The sequence below is a fragment of the Leopardus geoffroyi genome, chromosome A1 (genome assembly GCF_018350155.1).
Source record: "Leopardus geoffroyi isolate Oge1 chromosome A1, O.geoffroyi_Oge1_pat1.0, whole genome shotgun sequence".
In the NCBI taxonomy this organism is placed as follows: Eukaryota; Metazoa; Chordata; class Mammalia; order Carnivora; family Felidae; genus Leopardus; species Leopardus geoffroyi.
Window position 1 is genome coordinate 2,442,100 of NC_059326.1, and position 27,191 is coordinate 2,469,290.

Here is a 27,191-nt window from a genome sequence, read left to right on the forward strand (position 1 = left end):
GCCTGCGCCAATCAGTTGAAAGCCTTTGACAACATTAACTGACGTTTCCCTGGGGTGGGAAACCTTTTGCCTGTCCACAGCAGCTTCAGCTTTTGCTCCCGAGTTTCTGGCTTGCAGGCCTGCCCCACAGGTTTTGAACTCGCCTTGCCGGCCCTCACAGTTGTTGGAATGTGTATCTCTCCCTTCCCCTCCCTCTCTCGCTCCCTCCTCTGTTTCCTCTTAAGCCTTAATGCTCAAGCTGACTTACAACAGAAGAACAACCACTGTTTATTATCAAGGGACACAAGGAAGACAGGCCTCTATCTCATTTATTCTGTCTCCTTCTGGAGTCTGGCACGTGGTGCTCAATAAATGATAAGTTGAATGAAGCCCGTCATATTAGCAATTGCTACAAACACCTCTGGAGCATCTAAAACGACATTTTAAATGTCTTTGCTGGGAAGTGGGTAATTTCTATGAAAAAGGCATCGTCTGGCTTCCAAAAAAAAAAGTATTCTCATATAAGTCACATAAACACACTGTTGAAAATGTGGGAAACGGAAGGCACACACACTCACGTTTGCAATCAGAACATGACTCGTGTCAGCTTTTGGTGAATTTCCTGGAGGCTCCTCTCCTCCTGAACCCCCACCCCGTGCAAATGTTTTTGTGCAGAGGCAGTCACGCTGTGTTTAAAATTTCTCCCAGCTTCCTCTCTTGATACGACTTAATCTTTATAAATCTCATTTTCTCTTTGTTTATTTAGTTTTCTGTTGAAAAAAGCAAAATCGATTAGCGCTCATTAATAAGATGTAACTTTGTGGGGCCCTTTCAGATGCACGACCTTTTCCACGGGCTTTCTTTTTATCCTGCAAACAAGCATACGGCAAGTCTTTTCATCCCCGGCCTACAGATGAGGAAACTGGCCTGGGAGTCCCTGAAGAGCTTGTCCAGTCTGCCCGATGGCCTTCTGAAAAATACGCTCTTTCTCCTTTGCCACGCAGTCTTGTTTTGCTTGTTTTAGGCCATCTTCTCTTTCGTGGCTAACGGGATTGATGGGTTGAGAGAGCTCTCCTGTTCATCTTGTTCTGTGAGAAAGAACGTGCAAAGGCCCAATGGCTCGTTCCATATTGTATCGTATGGTGTCAGTATTTTCCCGCAACTTGACAAAGTGAAGCGCGCCTTTTTTCTTTAGGGGCGTGACGATTCATTCTTGTTTTACTTCAATTTCTGTTTTCAAATTTAGGTCACATCCCAATGATGTTTACTGAGGAAAAGTGAACTCTGGAGAGCCACGGTTTTAGGCTTTGGGTTAGTCGCTGGTAACCATCCCACCCGAAATGCACGTAATCGGATACGTACTTAAGATGGACAGACATTGGGGCGCCTGGGTGGCTCGGTCGGTTAAGCGTCCGACTTCAGCCAGGTCACGATCTCGCGGTCCGTGAGTTCGAGCCCCGCGTCGGGCTCTGGGCTGATGGCTCAGAGCCTGGAGCCTGCTTCCGATTCTGTGTCTCCCTCTCTCTCTGCCCCTCCCCCGTTCATGCTCTGTCTCTCTCTGTCTCAAAAATAAATAAAACGTTAAAAAAAAAAAAGTTAAAAAAAAAAAGATGGACAGACAAAAGTGCCACATCATCATCCAACTCCATCGGAAGGGCGCAAAGTAAAATGAATAACTGAGTGCACAAATAAGTACAATTCAGCTACGATTAAAGAAATGCTCAGAGATTAAGAATGAGCACAGCGAGCTGAATCTCTTTTTCACATGAAGAAGTAACTCCGACTACAGCATTCTCTCCGTTGGGGGTATACTCAGAAATACTAAGGAACTTCTGCTGTTTTGCCGTGTACTGAAGCAAATCGTGCCACATTAGAATAAACAATTCCCTTACGTTAAATATATTACATGAAAAAAAATAAACAAGCAATTCCCAGATATGGCTGATTAAAATCGCATGTGATCACATTAGAGCACGAAAACATGACTTGACTTCCTTTGCCCTCAAGGAGCTCACGTGTACTGCAAATGATAATGCCCCCCCCCCCCAGCATTAACTGTCTGTGGTGATGTCGTGTGCTGAGCGTGGCTCTAGTTTTGAGTTGTCTTTGAACCCACGCTATGTAACTATTCTTGAGTCTCGCACACAAGCTGATATTAACTGCGCTTCTTCTGGGTTTGACCAGTTTATGACTAAGACTTGCTCTCCTCCCCTCTCCGATTTCTGAAAGAATTGCACTGATGCTGGGAGAGGATTTCTGACCATAGGGACTTCCTGAATCTCCTTCAGAGAATACCACGTAAGTGTCGCCGGCTACCACGCCAGAGACCAGCTCAGCTTAATAGCAGCTACTCTGCCACAGCGACAGGGGCTTTGTCGAATTGCAGAAGCTATCTAGAAGGTACTTAAAGATGGTGTACATTCCACTTCTTTGAAAGGTCAGCTTGGGAAACCTGTCTAGAGAGATAGTAAGGATAAACCTATCCTCCCAGCTCTGTAATATCGAGAAGCCAGCATGGTTCTCTAGAGGTAAGTTTACATACCAGCATAATTCATGAAATTAATGTGCCGGGAGGTTCATAAAGGGTACAGTTTTACTGCTGTGTGTGTGTGTGTGTGTGTGTGTGTGTGTGTGTGTGTGTCTCCTTAGAAAATTTTGGGATGTTACTATTATTTTTTAAATTAATTTATTTAAATTCAAGTTAGTTAACATACAGTGTAGTCTTGGCTTCAGGAGTAGAACCCGGTGATTCATCTCTTACACACGACACCCAGTGCTCATCCCAACACGTGTCCTCCTTAGTGCCCACCACCCTTTTAGCCCGGCCCCCCACCCACCTCCCCTCCAGCAACCCCTCAGTTTGTTCTCTGTATTTAAGAGTCTCTTATGGTTTGTCCCCCTCTCTGTTTTGTATTTGTTTGTGTGTTTTTTGTTTTTTGTTTTGATTTTGCATTTCTTCCAATCAGTAACCCGGTGGAAAAATGCTGTCTGAGGTGAATGTTTCATAAGTGCTGTAAACCCGCCTTTATGAAGATCTCAGGTGATTCACCAATAACCTGAAATCAGCCTGAATCTGCGTGCATTCAAGCATTCTTGTAAGCGGAGACTAACAAGCGTGAGTCAGTTGTTGGAGACTATGCTGTGTTAGCCTGGCAAATAAGCTCCCATTTGTTTTCATGTCCTTCATACAGAGGGACTGCGGACAAGCCAGGCCTCAGAAGAACGGAGGAGAACCCTCCTCCCTTGCCCGTGGGCGGTTGTGCCCAAGGGGTGTGGCTTCAGAGATGTCCCGCCGAGTCGGGTATCCTAGTTTACCCTATGCCACGGACCTGGTAAACGTTGGGATAGTGGATGTGTCACACCCTCGAAAACTACAAAACATCATGACATATAAGGTAGAATCCTTATCGTAATAATCCTGTCATCTTCAGACATAAAATGTGAAACTTCTACTTGTGGATACTGTGCAGTTAGCTGAGGCCGGCCAGTAACTCTACTGTAACAACTAGGAAAAACTAGAGAAATTACAAAAATGAGATCCGGAAAGGCGCCCCTGAGTTGTGGAAGAAATGAGTAGTAGATGAACTAAGATCACAGAGAGAGAGAAATTGTTTGCAGGTAAGCTGCAGACCCACAGATGTTTTTGGCCCTGGTGACATTTATTGATTCTGGGCACAGGTTGAGGATCAGGCATGGCTCGGGCAGAGGGTCCTTGTAAAGGTAAGAGAAACCAACAAAGCTCTAACCAACTGGGGGCCTAGTGTGAAAATATTACAAACTTGAGGGGCTTCACCCTCAAAGCTGGTTTTCTCCACAAGACGTTTGCTGAGTTCTCAGGGTTCATAGGATGCGGGGAAGTGACGTTTGCTGAGTTCTCAGGGTTCATAGGATGCGGGGAAGTGAAGCTGAAAGTTTCTAAGGGGCAAATGAAACCTCCCACAGGCTTATGTTCTTAAAAAGCAAGATGCCTCTGGGGGATCGGCCCGCTTCAAGCACATGGCCGTTTCTTCCTGGCCTTAAGGCGTTTGCCAGATTTTGGGATTCCTGGGTTAAGCGTCGGACTTCAGCTCAGGTCATGATCTCACGGTTCGTGAGTTGGGGCCCCACTTCGGGCTCTGTGTTGACAGCTCGGAGCCTGGAGCCTGGAGCCTGTTTCCGATTCAGTGTTTCCCTCTCTCTCTGCACCCCCCCCCCCCAAATAAACATTAAAAAAAAAGACTTTTGCCAGATTTTGAAGCTTTGTAAGGGTGAGGAACCTGGAAAGTTGGTTTGAAAATGTCTGAACTCTTCTAGAGTTGAGGAAACAGACACCCCCTGGGCTCTCCATCAGAAGTAGGGAGGGCTATACTCAAGGAACTGGGTGAACCAAAGATCTGTAGAGTCTTACTAAAACTGCCACCCAGCCCCAGCCCAGTTCAATTATTGATTGGATTCACATGATCAGCCACTCATATCTAAGAAGAAAAGGGACACGCTCTCTAGTGGAATATAGCATCAGCAGGAACTTACATATTTCTAAATATCTGCCATACAATCAATAATATCTAGACATGCATGGATATAAATTAATATAGGCTGTACAAAAGTAAACATTTTCTAGATGTTTTCTCCCACTCTGAAGAGATTTTGATGTAAATGGAAAAGCAACTATTTATGTATTTTTAAGTCAGTTTTTTTTAAGTTTATTTATTTTGAGGGAGACAGAGCGAGTGAGGGAGGAGCAGAGAGAGGGAGAGAGAGAGAGAATCCCAAACAGGCTCTGAGCACAGAGTCAGACTTGGGGCTCAAACTCATGAAACTGTGAGATCATGAACTGAGCTGAAACCAAGAGTCAGCTTCTTAACTGACTGAGCCACCCAGGCGCCCCAGAAAAGCAACTCTTTAATAAAAGTATGACGTTTACGTTAGTAGGTAGATAATTGGAATGAGATGCCTCTTCTTTTTCACTCATCCTTTACCTCATTTGATATATGACTTCCAGAAATGTCAGTCACACCTCTGATATTATTTTATGCTTCTTATATTTATCTTATATTTTATACTTTTATTTTATATTTTTATACTTATGTAACTTATATTTTATACTTTTTCTGTTCTTCCTATGTCTTAAGTTTTTAGGTACTTATTAAATATTAGAAACTTGGCAATTAAAAAGCATCAAACTATAAGAAACGAAGTAGATAGATGTTCTGTTAAATTTAGCATTCTTATTAATGATAACCAAAGGCAGAGTTAGGAAAAAAATGGAGAAGAGAATATAGACAGATAACTCAGTGGGAATCTGGTTACAAATTAATCTTAAACTGCAAAGAATTAGGAGTGGAGAACGCAGACTTTTGCGTTGGAAGGTCCGTGTTAGGATCCTGCTTCATCGCTGTTCAGCTGTGTGACTTCAGTCAAGTGTCTTAACCCCTCTAAGCCTTAGTTTCTTCAACCCTAACAAGCAGAGGTAATAATGTCTAATTTGTAGTGTAATGAAGTTTTAAATGAAATAGGGCAAGTGAAATTCTTGGCGTGTATTGAGTGATAAATATTATTGTTGCTGTTGTGACTTATACCCCATCCATATTCTAAAAGTGGGGGTGGGGGGAAGTAGAGAAAGAGGCAAGAAAAAGAGTTAAACTGAGTTATGCTGGAGTGACCAAAAGGAAAGTGGAGAGGCATGGGAATGGAGAGGCAAACGAGGAGGGGAGGTTACGGTAGGAAGTTGGGCAGCTTTGCAGGCCGTGAGAATGAACTCGGAGTGGAAGGTGGGACAATTTTGAACCGGCAATGTGATCTAATATTGGGACAGTTACAAGTGAAGAAAGTCCTAGGACTTTGCCGGTCACATTTTATGATAGGAGAAATCAGGAGAGGCAGAAAGGTAAAAGGAACCGGGAAAATGCTGAACACTGCTAAGGACACACAAGAATTATCCTGAAAGAGACGGAAAGGAGCAGCATCTGGAGATTGACTCTGTTACATTTTCAGAGATGTGTTATTTCACGAACCTGGGTCGTGTGCAGAAAAGTCTTCCCTGATCACATTTTCTGCAGCTCCTCCCAAGACCAGGTGCTGTACTTCCATTCCTTCCAAAGAGGAATATGTAATTACGTAAAAAAGTTAAGCCGTGCTTATGTTTTTGTAAAGAAACGTTACATTCGTGTGGTTCAAGATGGTAAGACAGTGTATGCAGTGAAAATTCTCCCTCCTATTCATTGTCCCCTAGGTATATGATTTTCAGCAGACAAGCAAAGCTATTGTCTTTGTTTCTTATATATATTTCTAGAGATATTATTTATACGTATTAATATAAAGGTTTTCCTTTAGGACATAAATGATGCCATGACACATATACTGTTCTGGACTGTATTTTTCTCTTCAACAGTATTCTTTGGAGTTTAGTCCATGGTAGCATACAAAAACCTTCCCTATTTTTTTTTTTTTTTCCTTTACCAAGCTGCTTGAGATTCTATTTTATGGAATTATTTAAAAAAAAATTTTTTTTGATGTTTATTTATTTTTGACAGAGACAGAGACAGAGACAGAGCATGAGCAGGGGAAGGGCAGAAAGAGAGGGAGACACAGAATCTGAAGCAGGCTCCAGGCTCTGAGCTGTCAGCACAGAACCCGACGCGGGGCTCGAACTCACAGACTGCGAGATCATGACCTGAGCCAAAGTCGGACGCTCAACCGACTGAGCCACCCAAGCGCCCCTATGGAATTATTTTAATTCGTGTAACCAGTCATTCATTTTTTAAACTTTATTTATTTTGAGAGAGAGAGCGTGCACGCATGCTTATGAGTCGGGGAGAGAGTGGCACAGAGCCCCACGTGGGGCTCAGTCTCACGTACCCTGAGATCATGACCTGAGCCAAAACCAAGAATCAGACACCCAACTGACTGAGACACCCAGATGCCCCATAACCTGTCCCTGATGGACACATGAACTGTTTCCAGTCTTTTGCGACTACAAAGAGTGCTACAGTGAGGAATCTTTTGCACACAGGATTTTGTACATGTGTATATAGATACTGAACATAAATTTCCAGAAGAGAGATTGAGTCAAAGGATCTGTGCAGTTGTGATATATAAGTAGATATTATCAAAAGTGCCCTTCCTCAAAGCTGTGACAACTTCATCTCCACAGTGATATATGAGAGCATCTGAATTCCCCAAACTCTTAACACAGTATTTTATATTATTTTTTAAATAGTTGTCAAATTATAGCAAAAATGGTATATCTGCAGTTTTATTTTACATTTCTTTTATTATAAATGGAATTGAAACTATTTACTAATGTTTAAGAGCCATTTGTATTTTCTGTAAACTATTCTATCGTTAGTATTTTTCTTTTGTCCCCCCAACATTTTAAATATGTCATTCCACTCTCCTCTTGCTTGCATGGTTTCTGAAGAAAAGTCCAATGTGATTCTTTTCTTTGTTCCTCTATAGGGAGGATTCCCCGCCCTCCCTCTAGTCTTTTTCAAGATTTTCTCTTTGTCTTTGTCTACACTGTAGACATGGATATATGTTGAGCATGAGGTACACTGTACATTTTTTTGGGTTTGTCCTACTTACTGTTCTCTGACCTTCTTAGATCTGTGGCTTAGAGTCTGTCATTAAGTTTGGAAATTTCTTAAATGTTATCTCTTCAAATATTTCTTCTGTGTTTCTCTCTTTTTTCTCCTTCTAGTATTCCAATTACATGTGTGATACTTCCTTTGTCGTTTTCCCACAGTTCCTGGATATTCTGTTCCATTGTTTTCTTTCTTTTATCTCCACGTTTCAATTTGAGGAGTTGCTATTGACATGTATTCCGAGCTCACTGGTTCCTTCCTTGACTGTGTTCAGTGCCCTGCTGAACCCATCAAAGGCCTTCTTCATTTGTGTTGCAGTGTTTCGGATTTCTCGCACTGCCCGTAGATTCTTCCCTTTACCTTTCTCTTTTCTGCTTTCATCACCTATTGGTTCTTGCATGTTATCCACTTTTTCCATTAGAGACCTTAACCTATTAATGATGTTTTTTTCAAAAAAATTTGTAACGTTTATTTGTGAGAGACAGAGCACAAGCGAGGGAGGGGCAGAGGGAGAGGGAGACACAGAACCCAAAGCAGGCTCCAGGCTCTGAGCTGTCAGCACAGAGGCCAGTGTGGGGCTCAAACCCACGAACCTGTGAAGATCATGACTTGAGCCAAGGACGGACGCTTAACTGACTGAACCACCAGGTGCCCCTGTGATGGTTAATTCAAATTCCTGGTGTGATAATTCCAAAACTTCTAACTCTTACTTTGTACACTGTGCTTTTTTTTTTTTTTTTTAACCTTTTAACCTTTTTGTGTAAAGCTGGATATGATGTATTGGGTAAAAATTACTTAGGTAGACAAGCCTTTTGTGTGAGATTTTATATTTATCTGGCCAAGAGTTAGGCTGTTTTTACTGTTTGCAGTTGCTGTGGGGTCAGGGACTAAAATTTCTTCCGGTGTCTTTTTCATCTCCCTTGTTTTATCTGGGAGGCTTCCTAAATAAGGTCTGAGTCTTGCCGTTCTTGTAGCTCTAATAATCCCTGTATTATGCTGGAGCCCTCTGGATGTCGTGGAAAGATGTAGAGGCAGGGGAAGTGTTCTCTAGTCCTATGACTAGGTCTCAGTCTTTTAGGAATCCCAAACTGGGTATTTCCTTTTCCCCACAGTGAGGTCTAGAGGGGGCTGGAGGGAATGATGGCTTCCCCGTCTTTACATGTCAGACTAGAAAACAGAAGTCATATTTTTCTTATTGATTTATAGGAGCTCTTTATATATTAGGGAAATGAGTTCTTTATCTTGATATGAGATGGACATTTTTTCCATTTTGCCATTTATCTTCTGAATTTGTGTTTTCCCTCCATGCAGTTAAACAATGTTTTGTCTGTGGTAGAATTTGTCATTATTCCCTTTCGGGCATTTGGATTCTGTGATACAATTAGTAAGAACTTCACTCCTGAGATTATAAAGGAATTCTTCCATTGTTTCTTTTACTATTTGTTATGGTTTTATTTTTTAATATTTTAATATTTGCTCCATTTAGGTTTTATCCTCACATAAAGTGTGAGGAATAGATATTACTTATTTTTTCCCAGCTGTCTATTCAGTTGTTTCAAAACCATTTGCTCAATAGTTCATTCCCCACCTCCCCTGATTGCTTATCATGTATTAAATTATACTATGTATTCAGGTCTATTTCTGTGATTTCTATTCGGTGTCATTGCTTTATCTATATGACAACACTACTCTGTTTTGAGTGTTATAGCTTTAAAATATTTAAAAATATTGTATGGCTAGTTACCTTCTCATTTTTCTTGTCAATTTCAAACATTTTTTTGGTCAACTTAAAATGAATGAATCTATATTAACTTTAGCATCCGAGTTTCTAATTAAAAAACATATTGGTTTTTTTTGTGTTCATGTTAAGTTTTTAGATTAATTTAGGAATGATTATGTATTTATGAAATTGAGTTTTTTCAATCTGAGAAAGCTACATGCCTTTCTATTTGTTTAGTTCTTCTTTTGTGTCCCTAGAGAGCTTTAAATGTGTTTCTTCATGTAGACCTTGCACATTTTTGTTAATTGCATTCCTGGAAATTTATCCTTCTTGTTTCCCCCGTATTGTAACTACGGCCTTTACTCCTTCATTATGTCTTTTAACTAGTTGTTCTTGTATACATATAAGCAATTTACTTCTGTGTAAATTTCTTTTTTATATTTATATTTATTTAATGCAAACATGCCATTTATAAAAATGTATAATATATGTATATATGTGCATATATGTCTATGCTAGTATATGCTTATTATATGCACAGTATAGTATGCATATAGTATATGCTCGTATATGCTTATTATACTAGAGGGTCATATACTTGGCACCATCACTTGTTAGCACTGTGGCAATCGGCATGTTACTTAATCTTTAGAAGTCCGTTTTTTCATGTGTAAAATGGGATAAGAGCACCTATCTCATATGGCGATTTTGAAAGTTAAAAGGGTAAAACACAAAAGCGCTTAGTAGTGTGGAACCCAGCAAGCAGCCAATAAATGGTGGCTCCAATAGTTCTGTCCTCTTACCATTGAAGCTTACCTGTAGTCCACGAGGGTCAGAATAGGAACTGACTTCAACCTTCCCAAACACTCCTCTCCACTCCACACTCCTCACAATTTCCAAACCAGAGCCCTTGACTAAAGGGCTGTAGAGGAGGTGGGGGGAGTGGGGGAAATGGAGATGGGAGGGTGGAGGCCCAGTTACACCTTTATTGTAGGAAAGGAATGAAAGTATTCCATGGTGATGTGCGTTTGGGGGTCCAAGGAAGTCAGGAGGAGGGGACATGAGTTAATGAAGAGAGCAGTAGAGGTGGGCAGAGCGCTCTTTCCAGCGGTCACCTGAAATTTGGAGGGACTTTATTATTACCTTACAGGCCACTGTTTACATCCATGTGTCATAAACTCACCCCGGGCCCGTGAAAGGGGTATCAGCAATCACGCGGAGCAGATCTCGGTGGGGCAGGGAGGGTCGGGCAAGCTGTTTCCAGATCTGCTGCCCCCTATCTTAGCGCTCATTTCTCTTCATGGCTCTCTTCACTTACCTCATCATTTATTCCCATCGGGGTCTAAGCACTAAATGATCAGCAGAAGAGACTGGTGAAGAGAAAACCAGAGGGATTAAAATATTCAGAGAAGAGACAGCCTGAGAGAGCACTGCGGTGGGAATCAATAATAGTATTTGCTGCGTATGTCATGGGCAGAAATGTGGGGGGAAGGACATTAGGCCTAGCCTAATGATAGCTCTTAAGTGTCTATTGTTTGCTGCCTGTTTTATATGCATTTTTCCTTTTATTCCTAACAACAGTCTTCCAAGGCAGGTGTTATTAAGCCAATTACACCACGTGTGTGGAAAGCAAGGCCTCATTCCTCTTGGAGTTTGGCATCTATGTACCAGTTGAAAAATACTTATAAAACCTACGCACACAGGCGTGGACCCAGGAGCTCATGGCCATGGCGCAGCTGGAGGGGAATCGTGAGGAAGTCGGCCAGACACGGCCGGTGGAGTGGGTTCTGGCGAAAATGGGACGCGACCCACGGAAGGAAAGAGATGATCGCCTTAACTGCAATAGGAAAGCAGGACCAAACAGAGGGGAAGGCACCTTGACCCGCACGCTGACGGCGCAAGGAAGGGGCGGAGGCTTCCTGCGGCTCGAGTTCGGTGTGCAGATGAAGTGTGGGCTCGTCCGCTGCAGTCGCAGAGCGACGCCGGCGGCACGCCGCTCCTCCGCGGGGAAGCGCTCCGTCAGCTACTCAGCCCCGGCTCCCACCGCCGCATCCTTTTTAAAGTGACAGTCACGAGGCTGCAGGATTCGGAAGCGGAAATGGTCTTTGCTCATTGGCTCGCCATCTAAACTCGGACCGAAAGAATGCGGTCGGGGACAGCTGGCGGAAACTGTCCCAGGCCGGTCTTCAGTGGAAGCGTCCACGTGCTGCGCATGGCTTCCCTCACCGAGCGTCTGGCCCCCTCTGCCCCCGCCCCCGCCCGCCCGTCTCCCTTCATCAGCTTCTGCTGGCAAAGTAACCCACCCGGCACACGGGGCCCGCGCGGCCCAGGGACGGCCCCGCGTGAGCCGGCGCTGCTGGCTGCCTCCGTGCTGGATGCCGGCCACTCGGGTGGTTTATGAGAAGTGACACTTCCTCCCCGGCTTCTCGAGCAGTTACCGTGAAAGCCCACCGTCGACGTGACCGCCGTCAATGCCGCGGGGCAGGGCTCTGGTGCTTCCTAAACACGTAAGCACGACGCACGGAGTCAGCCCGCGGACACCCAATGACCTGGGACTGCGGCAAAGGGGTGTGGGAATGGCCAGGAGGGAGGACCCCCTCGCTCCTCGCCCTCCTCTCCGCCGGGGCCGGGCCGGAGCACGCCTTCCGCCCCGGGGGCGGCCGAAGGTCGCTCCGGGTCGCCGGCACCTCCCGCACCCGAGAAATCTGCCAATTCACGACTCCCTCTCATCTTCCGGCGAAACCCTCTCGTCCCGAGCAGGGCCAGCCCCAGGGCCTCACCTCCGGCCTCTCGCCGACTCCTGGGGCGGATCCCCCCCCCCCCCACCGCTCCCAACCCCGCGCCCCCATAAAGAGGCTGCCTCCCTTTCCCGGCGCAGGGGTCCAGTCTCCGCTCCCACCCGCGCCTCACTCGCACGTCCCGCGGACTAGAGCCGTGCTCAAGTCCCGGCAACTTTCACCATCTTGACCCGAGAGCCGGGCCGTTTCTGAGACAATGTGAACAAAGAGGAGCGGCGGGGCGAGGGGCCGGCGGGCGGACTGCGGGGCGAAGGTGTGCGCGCGCGGGGGGCGGGGGGCGGCGCGGGGGGTCCCGGCGCCGGCCGGCTGTCCCGGGCTCCGAGCGCGCCGCCGCCGGGCTCCGGGGCCGGCCTGGCTCGGCGGGGCCCCCCGAGGCCCGGGGTGGCGATTTCTTTCTTTGTCCCGGCCCGTGGCCGGGCGCGGAGGCCGCTGGCCGCGGGCAGGAAGCCGAGCCCGGGCTCCGGGGCTCGGGCTTGCGCTTGGGGCCCCGCGAGGCAGGGCAGGAAGGAGCGGCTGCGGGCCCCAGGGCGCCCCCCACGCGCCTCCCGCGCGCTCCCCCGACTCCGCGGCTGGCTTCCGACCGTGGGGGAGACCCCGGAACTCCTCGGTCGGGCCGCAACCGCCAGGGCGGCACGGCTCGCCCTAAACGGCGTGGCTGGGGGGCAAAGAGGGAGTCCACTGGCGCGCTCGCCTCCACCCCGACCCTCCGAAGATGCGCGCGCTAGTGGAACTCGGGGGCCGAGGCGGTTCTCTGGCGCCCCCGCTGCCGGCTGCACCGCGGTCTCCCGGATCCGGGCTGCCAGGCTGGACCTAAACATAGCCGGGTGTGTAGAAACCGATGCCGTCAGAAAGCCCCGAACAGAACGGTGGGCACATCTGCCTCGCCTGTGTGTGTGTGTGTGGGGCGGGGGGGGGGGTAGGGAGAGGGAGAGAGAGACCGAGAGACAGAGAGGAAAAAGACAGGGAGAGAGAGAAGCTGGGTCCACATCCATCCGGCTTACCTGCAGCACGGTTTGCGCCTCTGTGTGTCTGGCATTAAGAATGAAAGAGAAACTGCCCTTTCCATTCGAGCTCACCGAATCCCCCCCACTTCCCTCCAACTCTTTCAACTAAGTTTTATTTTATAATGCAAGGCAACACTGCAGAGTCCACGCGAAAACCCGTTTCCCGATGGCAGTCTGAACCTCCGTCGGTGTCTCCAGCCAGATTTTAGGTTGCCAGCCTCGATTCAGCAGGAGACGCGGCGTTTCCGCCTCCCGCCTCCCGCCTCCCTCGGTGCATCCTCCTTTGTACGGCGAGGGCTCCTCGGCCGTCTCCCGGGAAGTCCCGCGCTCTGGCACGCTGCGCCGGGCCTGCGGCAGAGCCGCGCGGGCCGTGCGGGCGGGCGCTAGGACCGCGGGGAGCCCGGGCGGCCGCGGCGCTACCTTAAACCCAGCCCAATGCCGCTGCCTGCGCCACTCTGCGCGCCGGCGGGGGCTGCGCAGGAGGAGCGCTCCGCCCGGCTACAACGCTCCGCGAGCCGGCGCGGCAACACCTGTTCGCGGCAGCCAGGGCGGCACGCGAGCTCCCGGTCGCGGCTCCGCTCGCTCGCCGCTCGCCACCCGTTCTAAGCCAATGGACATCTGCCGAGCCTCTGGAGAATTCTGGATACTAGCTTTGGACGCCTAAAGTTTTTTTCTGCTTTTTGTTTTTTTAAATAACAATAATTTTTTTTTTTTTTTTTTTTTTAGAGGGGGGACCGGGAGGGGAGATTTTGTCGCCGCCGCCAACGTGAGATTTTTTTTTTTCCCCTTGAAGGATTCATGCTGATGTCTGCAGAGTCGGTTAGAGTAAAAACAGCGCATGCCTTCCTGGAGTCGGGATCCGTAAATTCTGACGTAGCCCGTGCATCTTAAAAATCCTTATAATAACGCCTAGGCATTTAAGTTGCTATGGTCATTCCGATCTCAAACCAAATGGAGAAACTACGGATTTTTTTTCCTTATTACGGTCGGATGGGATGAAGACCTTCCTGCCTGCTAAGAGCTGGGGATCTATCCATAGAGATACATAGATATGTTTATCAATATGTCAGTGTGTGAGTATAAAGTGGTGGTTTCTTAGACTATCAGTGGTTTGACCTTGAACCTGTGCCAGTGAAACAGCAGATTACTTTTATTTATGCATTTAATGGATTGAAGAAAAGAACCTTTTTTTTTTTTTTCTCTCTCCGCAACTGCAGTAAGGGAGGGGAGTTGGATATACCTCGCCTAATATCTTCTGGGTTCATACCGTCATTATTGTTTATTGCTGTGCTCCAAAAGCCGAGTCCTCTGATGGCTCCCTTAGGTGAAGTTGGGAACTATTTCGGTGTGCAGGATGCGGTACCATTTGGGAATGTGCCCGTGTTGCCGGTGGACAGTCCGGTTTTGTTAAGTGACCACCTGGGTCAGTCCGAAGCAGGGGGGCTTCCCAGGGGACCCGCAGTCACGGACCTGGATCATTTAAAGGGGATTCTCAGGCGGAGGCAGCTATACTGCAGGACTGGATTTCACTTAGAAATCTTCCCCAATGGTACTATCCAGGGAACCAGGAAAGACCACAGCCGATTTGGTAGGTATACCATTAACCCTTTAATGTCCGTGCGATGCCATGTTCGGGTTATAACTACCAAGAAGGTGGTGGCCGGGCGGGGGTATGCAGGAAGGGGTCTCTCCCTCTGCCTCTGTTTCTGTCTTGCCAGCTTAAAAGAAAAAAAAAAAAAAAAAAAAAAAAAGAGAAAGAAAGAAAGAAAAGAAAAGAAAAAAGAAAAAGCCTCCGGAATTGCAGATCCGCTGCTGGCACTGATGCAACTCTACATTGAAAGGCCCCCCCACTTTTTTTTTTTGAAAGGAGGGCATGATTTATAAATATAACACAAGTCTCTAGTTCTTTTGCATCAGATACACGGGAAGATCGGGTTTAGGAAGTTTCTTTTGAATGGACTGATTCCGCGAGTTTAAAGCTTTAATCATTAACTACTGAGAACTTGAAAATGCATTTTGCCGAAGGCAGTGGTTATTATCTTGTGCCCCAATGAAGTTTTTGCTCCCCCTCTTTTTCTTCTAATAAGTACACTGCTTGAATTGTAAATTAAGCGTATTGTTTATTCCCACCGCGAGGGTCTGAAAACCCCGTAGGCGAAGGTTGCTGACTGATTGTTCTGCTGGGAGGACTAAAGTCATATTTTAGACTCCGAGAGCAGCAGAGGCAGAGCGCTGGGGGAAAATGACTCGGGAAGGGGTCGAACGCTCACCGGGGGCGTTTGTCTTTACAGCTATCTAGTTATTACCTATGCTCTGTATTTGTACAGTGTGCAGCCCTGTGTGGCTTTCCTGGGTGGTTCCCTGGTGTGTGTGTGTGTGTGTGTGTGTGTGTGTGTGTGCGCGCGCGCGCGCGCGCGTGCAAAAGCTGCGAGCTAATTTTAAAGGACATTCCGAGGATTTCATTTCCCAAGGAGGGTACTTGTGACTCAGCACTGAGGGCTGCAGACCCGGGTGCTGGTGACTCTGCTCCCTTTAATGCCTGCACGCACGTGCCTGCGGGGCCACCCTGAGCCCAGCAGCACAGTGTCAGCGAGCACAATACCGATGGGGAGACTCTCGGGTGTTTTCCTTACTCACTAAAAAGCAAGCAAGCTCCAGTTGGGCAACCAGACTGTTGGAAGGAGTTAACTTCTCAGTGAACCCACCTGACAACACTTAAACTAGGTCGTAAAAAACAAAGTCCTGTGGTGATTTTTCTTTCTCATGCTTTAATGCCAGATGTTGAACGCAGCCTAAACTATCTGTTTAGATTCGTAGGGCTGTAGAGGATGCCAGAAGGTGAGGACGACTCAGGCCTGGGATGGGGATGGTCCCAGATCGACGAGGCCCAGGATTTTCTCCTTTTGCTCACCGCCAAGCCTAAGCCCCAAGCTGAACCTACTAGTGTAAATATTTCTGGCAGTCTCCCCTCTCTGCTTAAAAGAAAGGAAAAGGCAAAGCTGTAGCTCTTTGCTTTGCAATTATTCAGTTGAAATACAACTGCCCCCCCCCGCCCCCCGAAGTGAACGCAGCTCTGGTTGTTGCAAAGCGTAGACTAAACTTTACTAAAAGTGCTGTTCTGTCTGGCCACTTTAAGGGCTGCTACCGTGCCTAGCGCTCGGTACCCGAACAACAGGCCACGGTGGGCGACCGTGGGTGGGGGAGCGAATGTGCGCCCGGCCGCAGCGGCCCCCCGCTGGACGTCTGCACCGCGCCGGCGGTTGGCCGGCGGCGTGGGCGGGCGGCCTAGGTGCGCGGGGCGGCTGGAGCCCCAGTCCTCCCGCGCTCCCGGCCGGCAGGTGCCGAGTCGGCAGCCCGGGCCCCCCGGCGCTCTCGGCGGCCGCCCGGCCAGCTCCGCGCGGTCCTAAACACGCTCCGTTTCCGTCCCCCTTTCTACCGGGCTGGAGTGCGCCCTTCGGTGCTGCAGGGACTCCTTGCGTCCGGGGGCGACGGGCAGGGGCCGACACGCTTCTGGTAGTGTTTAGGGAATGAGATTTTTTTTGGCCCAAGTTTAGTGCCTTCGCTTTCTCTTTGTGTGTGAGTGTGGGTCCAGCGAGGCTGACAGCCGCCGCCCCGGGCAGCGCGGGTGTTCGCGGTGTGGGAACCGCCGGAGGCGCGCACCGCGGCGGGAGAGCTGGTGGCGGGGACTGAGATAAGGCTGGAGGTCGTACCCCTGGCCTCCCCCGTGCCGTCTCGGACCCATCTCCCTCATCTGAAGCACGCAGCCGGGTCTCGGAGAATCGATGGCTCAGCGGTGCCTGGGAGGTGGGTCGAGGACCCCGGCCTGCCGGCCGGAGCCGCAGGGGAAGGGGTGGGGGTGGGGGGGGGGGACAAAGGGCCGCGGAGGCGGGTGGAGGGGGCGGTGAGCTATTGTTAACGGCGTTCCGGGAGCGGAGCTCGCGGCCCGCGGGCCTGAGTCTCGGCGCCCCGGCTTGGGCCCTGGCCTCCGGGCCCGGGGGAGCGCGGCGGGGCACGAATGCGGAGCGAGGGTAGCTTCATTGTGTGAATTACCCGAGCCCTGCCTTGGCGAGAGCGCCTCGGAACCCCGGCGCAGCCCGACTGGGCCCCGGCGTGGACAGATTATGGGCTGTTCCACTTGGGGTTCCTCCACGTCCCCCCCCCCCCCATAGCCTTTTTCTTTTTCTTTCTTTCTTTTTTTAATGCAGTCACCTTTAGGGTAGGACGTTTGCTAAACGCAGTCGAGTGAGTCATTAGAAATCTGGTAACTGCCACCGGGGAGAGTGAGGATGCAAGGGTTGAATCGTGGGGACCGCGAGGGTGGAGAGAACCCCAAAAGCGAGTTCTGGGGTCATCGGACGAGGACCGCTGCTACAGCAGCTGAATAGAGACCATAGAACAAAAAATAACTGGAAGTCGTCACCCCCCACCCCCCAATCCTGGAGGTTGGAGAAAGGTGTCGCCAAGGAAGTGACATCTCTACTCCTTAGACTCGCTTGGCACTGTTGGCCGGGTTGGTAGGGGCAGTGCGGGGAGGAGGAGAGGAGGGGAGGTCAGCCCCGGCCCGCGTTGGGGGGCGGGGGGAGAAGGGGCTCGGATCTGCGAGCTCGAGGGTCGGCCGGGAGCCGGCCGCGGGGGGAAGGGCGCGCCCGGCGCTCCGCTGTGCCACTCACCCCCGTTTGGATGGAGCCGAGTGGGTGGCTGTGCGCAGTGGGGGTGGGGAAGGAGGGTGAGGCAGGAGGGTTATTTAAGTCTTTCATCCGCTTGCCGGGAGAAGCGGCCCCCGGGGTGACAGCAGTGCCGCGGTCTCCCGCCGCTACCGCTGCGGCAGGTCCCAATATTAGCAACCTCTGCAGCGCCGAGCGAGTGCCGGGAGCCTCCTACCCTTGCCTTCCCAGCCCCGCCCGGAAGCAGGGCTGGGCTCCGCGGCGCTAGGACCCTGCGGGCAGGGCGGGGGAGCGCGCGGCCCGGGGAGGGGGCGGAGGGGCTGCAGCGGCCCGCCACACCTGGCGCTCCCGCTCGCTCCCCGCCGCAGCCGCCCTGGCCGGCCTCCTCCCTTCCCGGTCCGCTGCCTCCCTCTCCTCGGCCCAGCTCCCTGCAGGGGACTCAGTCCTCAAGACCCTCGGTTTCTGTCCCGATTCTTTAGAAAGGAGTAGCTGTAGGTAGGGGGTGGGGGTGGTTTTACACTTCGATGAAAAATATAAGGTGCATTTCTGCGTGCAACGAGCTGGCGGCAGGAGACGGGCCGGAGGAATGATTTTTGCCACCCCCCCATGCAGCCGCAGGTGACTGCAGCTGCTGGCAGGCTTCGCGGTGACACAGCAGCAGTGCAGGGGACGTGGGGGCGGGGGCATCTTACCGTCGTCCCAGCGGGAGCTGCGGCAGTGACAACTTAGGTGGGACCTTGAGAAAGCCCTTTGTGTTTTCCTGGGGGGGTGGTGGTATGCAGATAAGGCTGAGCCAGGAGAACTGGCACAAGGTATTGCATCTCTCTGGGTAATAGGCTGGGGGGGGGGGCGGGATGTTTCACTTCATGCATAGTTTTTGTCTTTAAAGCACTTGCTAGACGGGGGAAAAAAGTGAGCAGAAAATCGATTGGGGAAAAGGTAATGCAGAATAATAAAAAAGTGAGCGCTGGTCCTTTTCCGCTATTTGATTTGGCACAAGGACGCCCGAGTGGACCGACCCCCTGACTTCGTGGAAAGATGGCGTGCTTCTCTGCTGCTGTGCCCTTTGGGCTGGAGTGTTGGCTCCAAAAGGCCAGACTTCATCAGCCCTCCAGATGCGCATCCGACCTGGGGCTGCTCTAAGAAAGACTGCCTGTTTAAGGTGTTATTTTCCGGATTGGTTCAGATTCTTGAAAAATTGGGAGTTGTAACTCCCACTTGGTCATTTCCTAAGGAAACTCTGAGATCTGCTCAGATTGCTACAGACTCCGCTTTACTCCGTCCCAGGCTTGGAGATGATTGATTTGGCAGCCCGGGTGTGGGATTCTCTGGGTGAGGAGGGAGCTCCGGAGGGAGGGGTGCTAATCTATTTTCGAAAGCCTCCTGTCTTGCCTCTCTCCACAGTCCGCATACATTCTTGTCCTCTAAAGAATGCAGCTCTGTTAAGTGTTGGGGGCTTTTAGCCCAGAGGGTTGTTTAACACGGGCCACAGTGGAACATGTGCCCGCCCTTCCACTTGCCATGGCTGGCCTTATTATGGCCTTGGACATGAGGCCCGATACAGACGGGCTTTTGGGAGCCGGGCCAGCTTTGGGTTCATGGCCCATTTGAACAGAGCTCTGGGCTGACCACTAATATCTAGTAAGTCTGGAGCAAAGGTCTGGTGTGGTCATTTTCCTAAAGTGGTCTCGGGAGCTGTCCCAGCCTCCTGTGGACCAGAGATGACCTCAGGCCCCATGAGACCCCCTTGGGCCCAGTGAACACATCCTCAAAGGAACTGTTGGCTGCTGTGAAAGAGAATAACAGTCAGATGCCACCAGCCGCTGACCCTGTGCTTCCCATGTCACTCCACCTCCACCCACTACTGGGGCCCTTCTGAGTTGAGGGTGCCTTGGTTGTGCCTGCCTAAGAGAAGGGACAGCCCCCTGCGGCCCACGTGTGAGGGCGTACATTTAGATGTTCAGCAACAATCCCACCGTTCCCTCCCCCTCTCTCGCTTCCTGTTTTCTTTCTCCTCTTCCTGGCTCTTCCCTTCTTGCCCTCCCTCTCCTGTTGCTCATTAAACATTTAAGGGTTTCTACACGGAAGCCTTCTCCTGGGTTGTATTGATCCAACACCCCTCTATGCCACACGCTCATGCAAAAAAAGGGGTGGGGGCTGCCCTCAAGTGAGAATTGTTGGAAGCCCTTGCTTGTCTCAGGCCCAGAGAGACATTACTTGACTCGGTGGAGGTTATGGAGTTCACTGTGGACAAGATGGTTCCAGGAATGATAAGGATTCCAATGTGGGCGGGGGGGGATCTTGTTGCCCCATTGCCGGGTCTTTCTGACCTTATGCTGTTGGTGCTCTGGTGGGTGGGGGGGGGGGGAATGCTGTGACTCAGGCATTCAGGTGTTCTGCTTGCCCTTGGATCATTGAGATGACCTCATAAAAAGCCGTGCCTTTCTTTTGAGGTCTCTATTTTTCAAGGATGGTGGTTTGAGATGATCAAATCCTTTCCACCTGGGGTAACTACATAGGTAGTTTGTTCTCACCTCGAGAGCCGCCTCGGAAACTTGTCTCAGGAATTATTTCTTTCCGGAGGACCCCTCTGACTTCCCTTCCCAAACCTGAGTGAGCTACTCTTCCTTGGACACCGACCACACCCTAAACGTCTTCTTCTCACTGCCTTTCCCACATTGTTGTTGTATTTACTCATTTGTCTCTCCTTCCACTAGATGGTAAGCTCTTGGAGGATATAGGCCTATGCCATGGCTTATTTATCTTTATTCGATACACGGCACAGTTCTTGGCGTACAATAGTCACTCAATAATAGTTTGTTGATTGGATAAGTCAGTATAAATGAATTACAGCTATCTTGTTGATGCCAGAAAAAGAAGGTAGATATCTTAATACTTTCATTTCCAGAATATATAATAATTTCAGTCCGTAAGGCCTTTAACAGACTTGAACTTTGCGCACGTAAACACTTTGGGTAAATAGTCTATATACATAGGAGATGCCCACTGTGGTGGAGTCTCATCTAGGTAACGACTTCTAGTCACCAGTAAGGGAATGACTCTATCAATATGGTACAGAAATCACGGATACATGAAAAAAAAAAAAGGTAAAAACAGTGGTAAGATGTGCATCATCAACAAGCATATGGGCTTCGGTGTCCGATTGCGGGGGGCAAATTATTTAACATCCTAACGCCTCAGTGTCCCCATTTGTGAGCTGAAGATTAAAACGTAATGCCTCGGGTTGTTGTGAGCACTGAGTGGAAGGCCCCACTGCCACTGACTAAATGCCCCAGTGTCCGAGCTATCTTGATTGTCGTCGTTTTCGGTATCGAGAGTGTTCTCGATGTTCTGCAGGCAAGCTAGTGGAACGGTTTTGTAAGATCACACCCACCCACCCTGTTGCTTTTGGGCCTGACGGGCAAGGATGATGAATATTCACGACTCGTTCCCAGAGCTGCCTCATGTTTAGGGAAAACACAGAGATCCTCACATACCCTGTGAGAAGATGCGAGTGTCTTTTAGTCTTGGGATTAAAGCCTTCCCCATTGATAGGGCGTAGCAAATTGATCAGACCCCAACGGGGGCAAAATGCTTCCTGTCTTTCGTTTTATGATGAAAATTGGACACTGGCAAATTCCTTACACTCCTTTCGGGATCACTGTGACCTATATTGTGGTTGTTTTCAGGTAGCTAAGAAGAGGTTATGCACGTGACTCCCAATAGTAGTAAAATGCCATAGCTGAGATGAGTTTTTAATCGTAAGAATTGGAAATAGTACAATGAAAGGAAAGAATGGCGTCAATCAGGGAGTGCATCTCGTGCGAAGGGAATCTCGTGGAAGCATTTCCTTACTGACCTTTCCGTTTGCTCTGTGAGGTGGGGAAGGCTCCTCGTACACTAGCTTCTTTGGACGCACCTTCTGACGTAGAGTCTCAGATGATCAGATCCGAAGTGTAATTTGTAATTTCTCTTTATATCTTTTTCCATGCACTGCTTCACATTTTATGAAAATAAATAGTTTTGCATGTTCAGATAGATATTCTATAAAATGCAGACACACGATATTGGTTACATTTTGTGCTTATAAAAGAATTAAGAATCCCCCTTTACAAGAAATCTCTCCTTTGTTGTATCACCTTGGAACCCTTTGCTTTATGAGATTTATGTAGCGCATGTCTTCTTTGGATTTTGCAGCACAGTCTATTTTGTGAGAGTTGCAAAATTAATTGTTTCAAAATCCACATAAGTGCTTTTTTATTAGTCACAGGAGACTGACTATAGCACACTGTTATCCTTAGTGTTTTGCTAAACTCTCAACTGTAAGTGAATTTTTCAATATTTGAAGATATTTTTAAAACAAGAATTCAATATTTGGTATGTGTTAACTCAAGGTCTACACAGAGGATATCCTTTTATAACAAAATTGAGTGAATGGCTAAGCACAAGAAATACTAGCATTGTCCCAGATATACGGTTGGGTAGTCATCTTAAAACAACAATATAGTTAGAGAAATTAAAGTTGCTGTTGTATGGCCATAAAATTCTGGATTGGTGCCCAGCTTAGGTGTTGTTATTCTTAGTGAGGTAAGCACGGGGAAAGATGGGGGAAAAAAGATCATGATGTTGGTTTGATTTGGGGATATAGTCCTTCATACCCATTTTCATTCAAGAGCATTTTTGCTGTTAGCATTTTCCCCTCAGAATATTATGTTATCTTAATTGTTTAACTAGTTCTTTGAGGCTTGGATAAGTACAGCAAAAATCAATACTTCGTTTAAGCAGAAATATTTGGGATGCATGTAGGCTATTTTAATTTTCCAGGTGGAGCTCAATAAAGTTATACAATGAAAAGGTGAATAATATTCTATATAAACCAATCAGGTCTTCGGTTAACACCTCATACTCTTATTTTAAGGGACATAAGATCAGTCTCTGAATAGAATATTTTCCAATACCTGCCCACACACAAATACTTAATTTCGTATTTATGAAGTAGAAGTAAGTTGTTTTTCTCTTAAAGTAGACTCTTCTAAGGTTAACTTGAAGATGTATTTTGATTTATCTGTCATATCACTTCTTAGGGTATCTGTAAACACTAGCTTTAAAAATTTTTTTTGTTATGTGTCATGTTAGTAAGTATTTTTATATCATTTTTATATGATGGAATTTAGTTGAAAAATCAGTTTTCTTAGGCAGTGGTTTTAAGAGAAGACACTTAAATTTTTTTAAAAAAATGTTTATTTTGAGAGAGAGGGAGAGAGAGAAATTACAAGCAGGAGAGGGACAGAGAGAGAGGGGGCACAGAATCCGAAGCAGACTCCAGGCTCTGAGCCATCAGCACAGAGCCCGACGCGGGGCTCAAACCCACTAACCGCGAGATCATGACCTGAGCTGAAGTCGGACGCCTAACTGACCGAGCCACCCAGGTGCCCCGAGAGAAGACACTTCTTCAATAAGTGTGAGATTATCCAAGTTGGGAGTTGGGCTCAGTGTCCTGTCAAAAAGTCTTAGGGATGTTGAGACTAAGGAATTGCTCTGTGCTCTGACCTGTCTTCTGCCTTCTGCCATTTGTCTCTTAGGCATTCTGGAATTTATCAGTATAGCAGTGGGCCTGGTCAGCATTCGAGGCGTGGACAGTGGACTCTACCTCGGGATGAATGAGAAGGGGGAGCTGTATGGATCAGTAAGTACTGGGAGAGACTTTGCCGATCTTCATGCTTTATTTGATTGGAACTGCATTTTCTGTAGATGATACGTATCTAGAAATGAAGCTGAGTCTCTTTGGAAGGAGAGCGTAAGTTCTTGCTTTTTGAGAAAAACCATTCTGTTTGTATTTATAGATATCAGCGCTGGACCTTCACCAGACCCAAGTTTCTAAGAAAATGCTTTATTTATATGCCAAACCATTTTCATTGTCAAGTAAATAAAAAATTCACAAGTGTGAAAAATCCCATCTTCTTGTATTGAATGGGAGTTATTTTTGAAATGAATTGAAATTATCTTCTCCTAAGCTTTGCAAAGCAGTGTAATTAAAACTAGAAACAGACAGCCGTGCAGTGAGTATAAACCCTTTCTCTGAGCTCCATAAGACTCTCATTATGTAGAGGGAAGAGAGGGATGGAAATTATTGCCAGATATTCTTGTACGTGAATAAGAATATAAAAATATTATAATTATTTGCAAGTATCATAAGTTTCTTTTTTTTTTTTTTTCCGGTCTCACTTCCCATCTCTACCGGGTTGTAAGCTCCCGGAAGGAGGCACTGAAGAAGTATTTATTGTATCCTAGCAGGTGCCAGGTGGTATTCTAGGCGCTCTGGGATGGCAGTGAGTGAGACAAAGTCCTTGCTTCTGCTTTGAGCGAAGGGGACTGACTTTACATCTTTGTTATCTCTTTACTTGTACTAGCAGTTTCTAAAACACAGTGCATGCTTTACAGTAGGAACTTAATGCATTTTTTTTTTTTGCTAAATGTAGGAGTATGAATAATAGATTATTAGTTACTATATACCAACTTGAATTTTCGCCAAAAAAACGCTTGTAGTGAAACCAGCCTTTAGTTTTTCCTTGCCATTATCGGTGGCCAAATGAGAATTGAATCCACGTTATCGGCAATAGGAGAAGTTTGGTTAGATCCACAAAAAGGTGAAAATTAAAAGAAACTGAGCATGGGAGGCAGAACTGAAGGGCATCTTTCTACATAATGGAGAGAAACGTTGTCTAGATGTACCCCTTTCTTGTCCACATATTAGAAAATAGATGTGTGTACTCACACATACACATGCGGGGGTTGGAATGCTTTCAGACGCAAGATCCCCAGATGACAATAAGTGTCCTATGTCATTTGAATAGAGCACACACCATTTTCAATGAGGTGACATTGGTTTTTCTGCCTTGGTGAAATTTGAGTCTAGATTGGTTGATTTTGCTAGATGTTTAAGTCTTTTAAAAAGAAGTGTGTCCTTGAGAAAATAGATAATTTTAAAGTCTCTTTTTAAGCATAGGATTGGGTTGAGCTTTTGAAACACCGTTTGTGGTTTAGATCAAGTTCTCTACTGCCTAAGTTATCTTTGCCAGCACTTTTAAGTGCAAAGATACAAGGTGTAAGGAAGCTTTTAAACTTTTAAAACATAAAATGATGTTCTCCTTTGTCACCCCCTCAATTTTTTTTTTTTTTTTCCACTTTTAGGTATAGCGTGTGGATTTAATTAGGTCGGTCACAGTTGAACTCAATAAAACGCTTCTTGTGTGGAGGGCACAGTCTGACATCTAGTGGGTGGAGGGACAGGTTTATCACCATGGTCTCTAGGCTTTTTTGATCACATATCACCACCCAAACAATTTTTTTCGAGTCTGGGTCTCAACAGTGTATGTTAAATTATTTAAGGACTCTATATATAAAATATAGTTCATATAGATTGCTATATTTTATAAAACCCTTATTAAAGTAAACATTTGTAAAGGTTGTGACAAATGACTAAACTCAAATAGAGGCCACGTTTGTTCCCCTCTCCATGGACCACCGTGCACGCCCCTGCAGTTTCGTGGTTGACAAGGAGAGCAGTGGAACTTTGTGTCCAGCCCAGTGGCCTCTGTGTGTGTGGACCAGCCGAGCCTCATCTCCCCGTCTGGATTCTTTCGGTGGCTTCTTGCTTGTCTCTCCCCTCCTCCAGCTGCCTGCCTCTGTAGGCCCCGTCAGCAGCACAGGCTGCGGACAGAATGCAGGCTCTAGAATGTACCCCGAAGGTAGGCCCGGTCATTATCAGTGACAGGACTCTCCGAAATGGTAGCCAGGTGGCAGAAAGTTGGAGAACCCCGTCTTGGCATGTTTTCTGGGAAGCCCACCGAGCGTGTGGCTGGGAGTAGACGTCCCACCTCCGCTGCCATGTGGCCACAAAGCCACACAGCTGGCCGACAACCCCAGTCCTGGAACCCCAGCTAGAAGGGGAGGGCCCGAGAAAAGGCCTCCACTCCCTCCACCGCCCCGTGCTTGGGGAATGCCCAGTTTCTCGTGTACAGAGTGCCTGCAGGCTTGGGAACCGCTCAGGGGAAAGTATGGAAGGGAACGCTTTTGCATGCTGTGATTTCCTTTCTGGAGAGCGGTCTCCAGAGGCTTCTGCACACCAAGCTCCTCCCCCCTCCAGTCCATTCTCCACACTCCTGGGAGAATTGCCCTTCAGAACTGGCAAATGAATGTCAGCTATCCACGTAGATCAGATGCTTACCTTTGAAGGTGAATGCCTGCGTTCTTTGGCACGGCATTCAGGGTTCCACTTTGCCTGCACCCACACGTGGTAGGTAGGTGCTCGATAAACACTTGTTGGGCTGAAAAGAACTAAGCGTTGTGATTTATTTTGCTGCTTCGTTAAACATAGGGGTGTGGCCCTCGCTGTGTCTCTGCCCCTGTGGTCAGGTGTACTTAGGACTCTGCTGGAAGGGAGAACCCCCATCTTCCTATTCCCACACTAAGCTGCACTGTGATATGTCGTCCCTGGTGGGTCCCGCCCAAGGCGGGTATGGCTGAGGCTGGGAAAAGACGGGATGGTGGTAAGAGCGTGGCAATCGGAGTCAGAAGACTTGGGCTCTCATTCTGTCTCTGCCACTCGCAAGGGCCCTCGTTCTCCTCGTCTATGAGGCGAACAGCTTGACTTGGCTATCTGGAGTGTCTTTTCCTACTCTGGATCTCAAGAATGTGTGGTTTGGATTTGTTGGGATTCACTCTCGGGTCTTACCTGCCTAACGCGTGACGTTCTCTGCATACACAAAGTGTGTGTGCCGCGAGGTCTTTTTGTCCCTTACGTGTAGAGCTGGGAAGAAAGCTTTCTGGGAAGCCAGATGGTTTTCCCTTTGGTCTGTACCTGAGGCAGGAGAGGGGAATGGAAATTAGATCAGGGCTCCTCCGTGGCCGGGAATTACGTTTTCCATCGGGGTTGTGGTTACCCTATCTGGTGTGGCAGTGGAAATCGGGAGTGACCAGAACATCACATTTCATTGTGATGAGACTGGGAGAAGGAAAGAAGGGAAACTGGCAATGATTCTGTTATTAAATACAGTTGACCCTTGAACAACACATGTCTGAAGTGTGCGGGTCCTCTGATAGGCAGGTTTTATTTATTTATTTATTTATTTAATAAATACAGTAGAGTACTGTAAATGTACTTTCTCCTCCTTACCATTTTCTTCACATTGTCTTTTCACTAGCTGACTTTATTGTAAGGATCTAGTATCCCAAATGTGTGTTAATTGCTTATGTTGCAGGTAAGGCTTCTAGTCAACAGTTGGCGATCGGTAGTGCAGTTGCACGCAGATTTTCCACCGCGCCGGGGGGCGGTTGACGGGGTCAAGGGTACAGTACAAATTGTAGCTTAAAGACTTTTTGCCTGAATGAGGTTGTGTGTTACTATGAAAGAAGGCTAAGAGGAGATGTGGGGAAATAGCAGACTTCCCCTCACGAAAAGTACA

At 47.9% G+C, this 27,191-nt stretch overlaps 1 protein-coding gene and 1 long non-coding RNA gene across 2 annotated transcripts in view; both read left to right on the top strand.

Annotated features, from left to right (window-relative positions):
- Window positions 1-1,601: 1,601 nt before the first annotated feature.
- On the top strand, window positions 1,602-3,429 carry LOC123585647. Its single transcript, XR_006706360.1, has 2 exons — window positions 1,602-2,507; window positions 2,946-3,429. It is a non-coding gene; the product is annotated as an uncharacterized LOC123585647 (long non-coding RNA).
- A 10,077-nt stretch (window positions 3,430-13,506) lies between these two features.
- Window positions 13,507-27,191, top strand: part of FGF9 (fibroblast growth factor 9) — a 32,685-nt gene continuing 19,000 nt past the window's right edge. Inside the window, exons 1-2 of the mRNA XM_045454127.1 lie at window positions 13,507-14,651; window positions 23,310-23,413. Of these exons, the coding sequence (XP_045310083.1) occupies window positions 14,375-14,651; window positions 23,310-23,413 (381 nt within the window). The 5' untranslated portion in view covers window positions 13,507-14,374. The remainder of the gene's footprint in view (window positions 14,652-23,309; window positions 23,414-27,191) is intronic.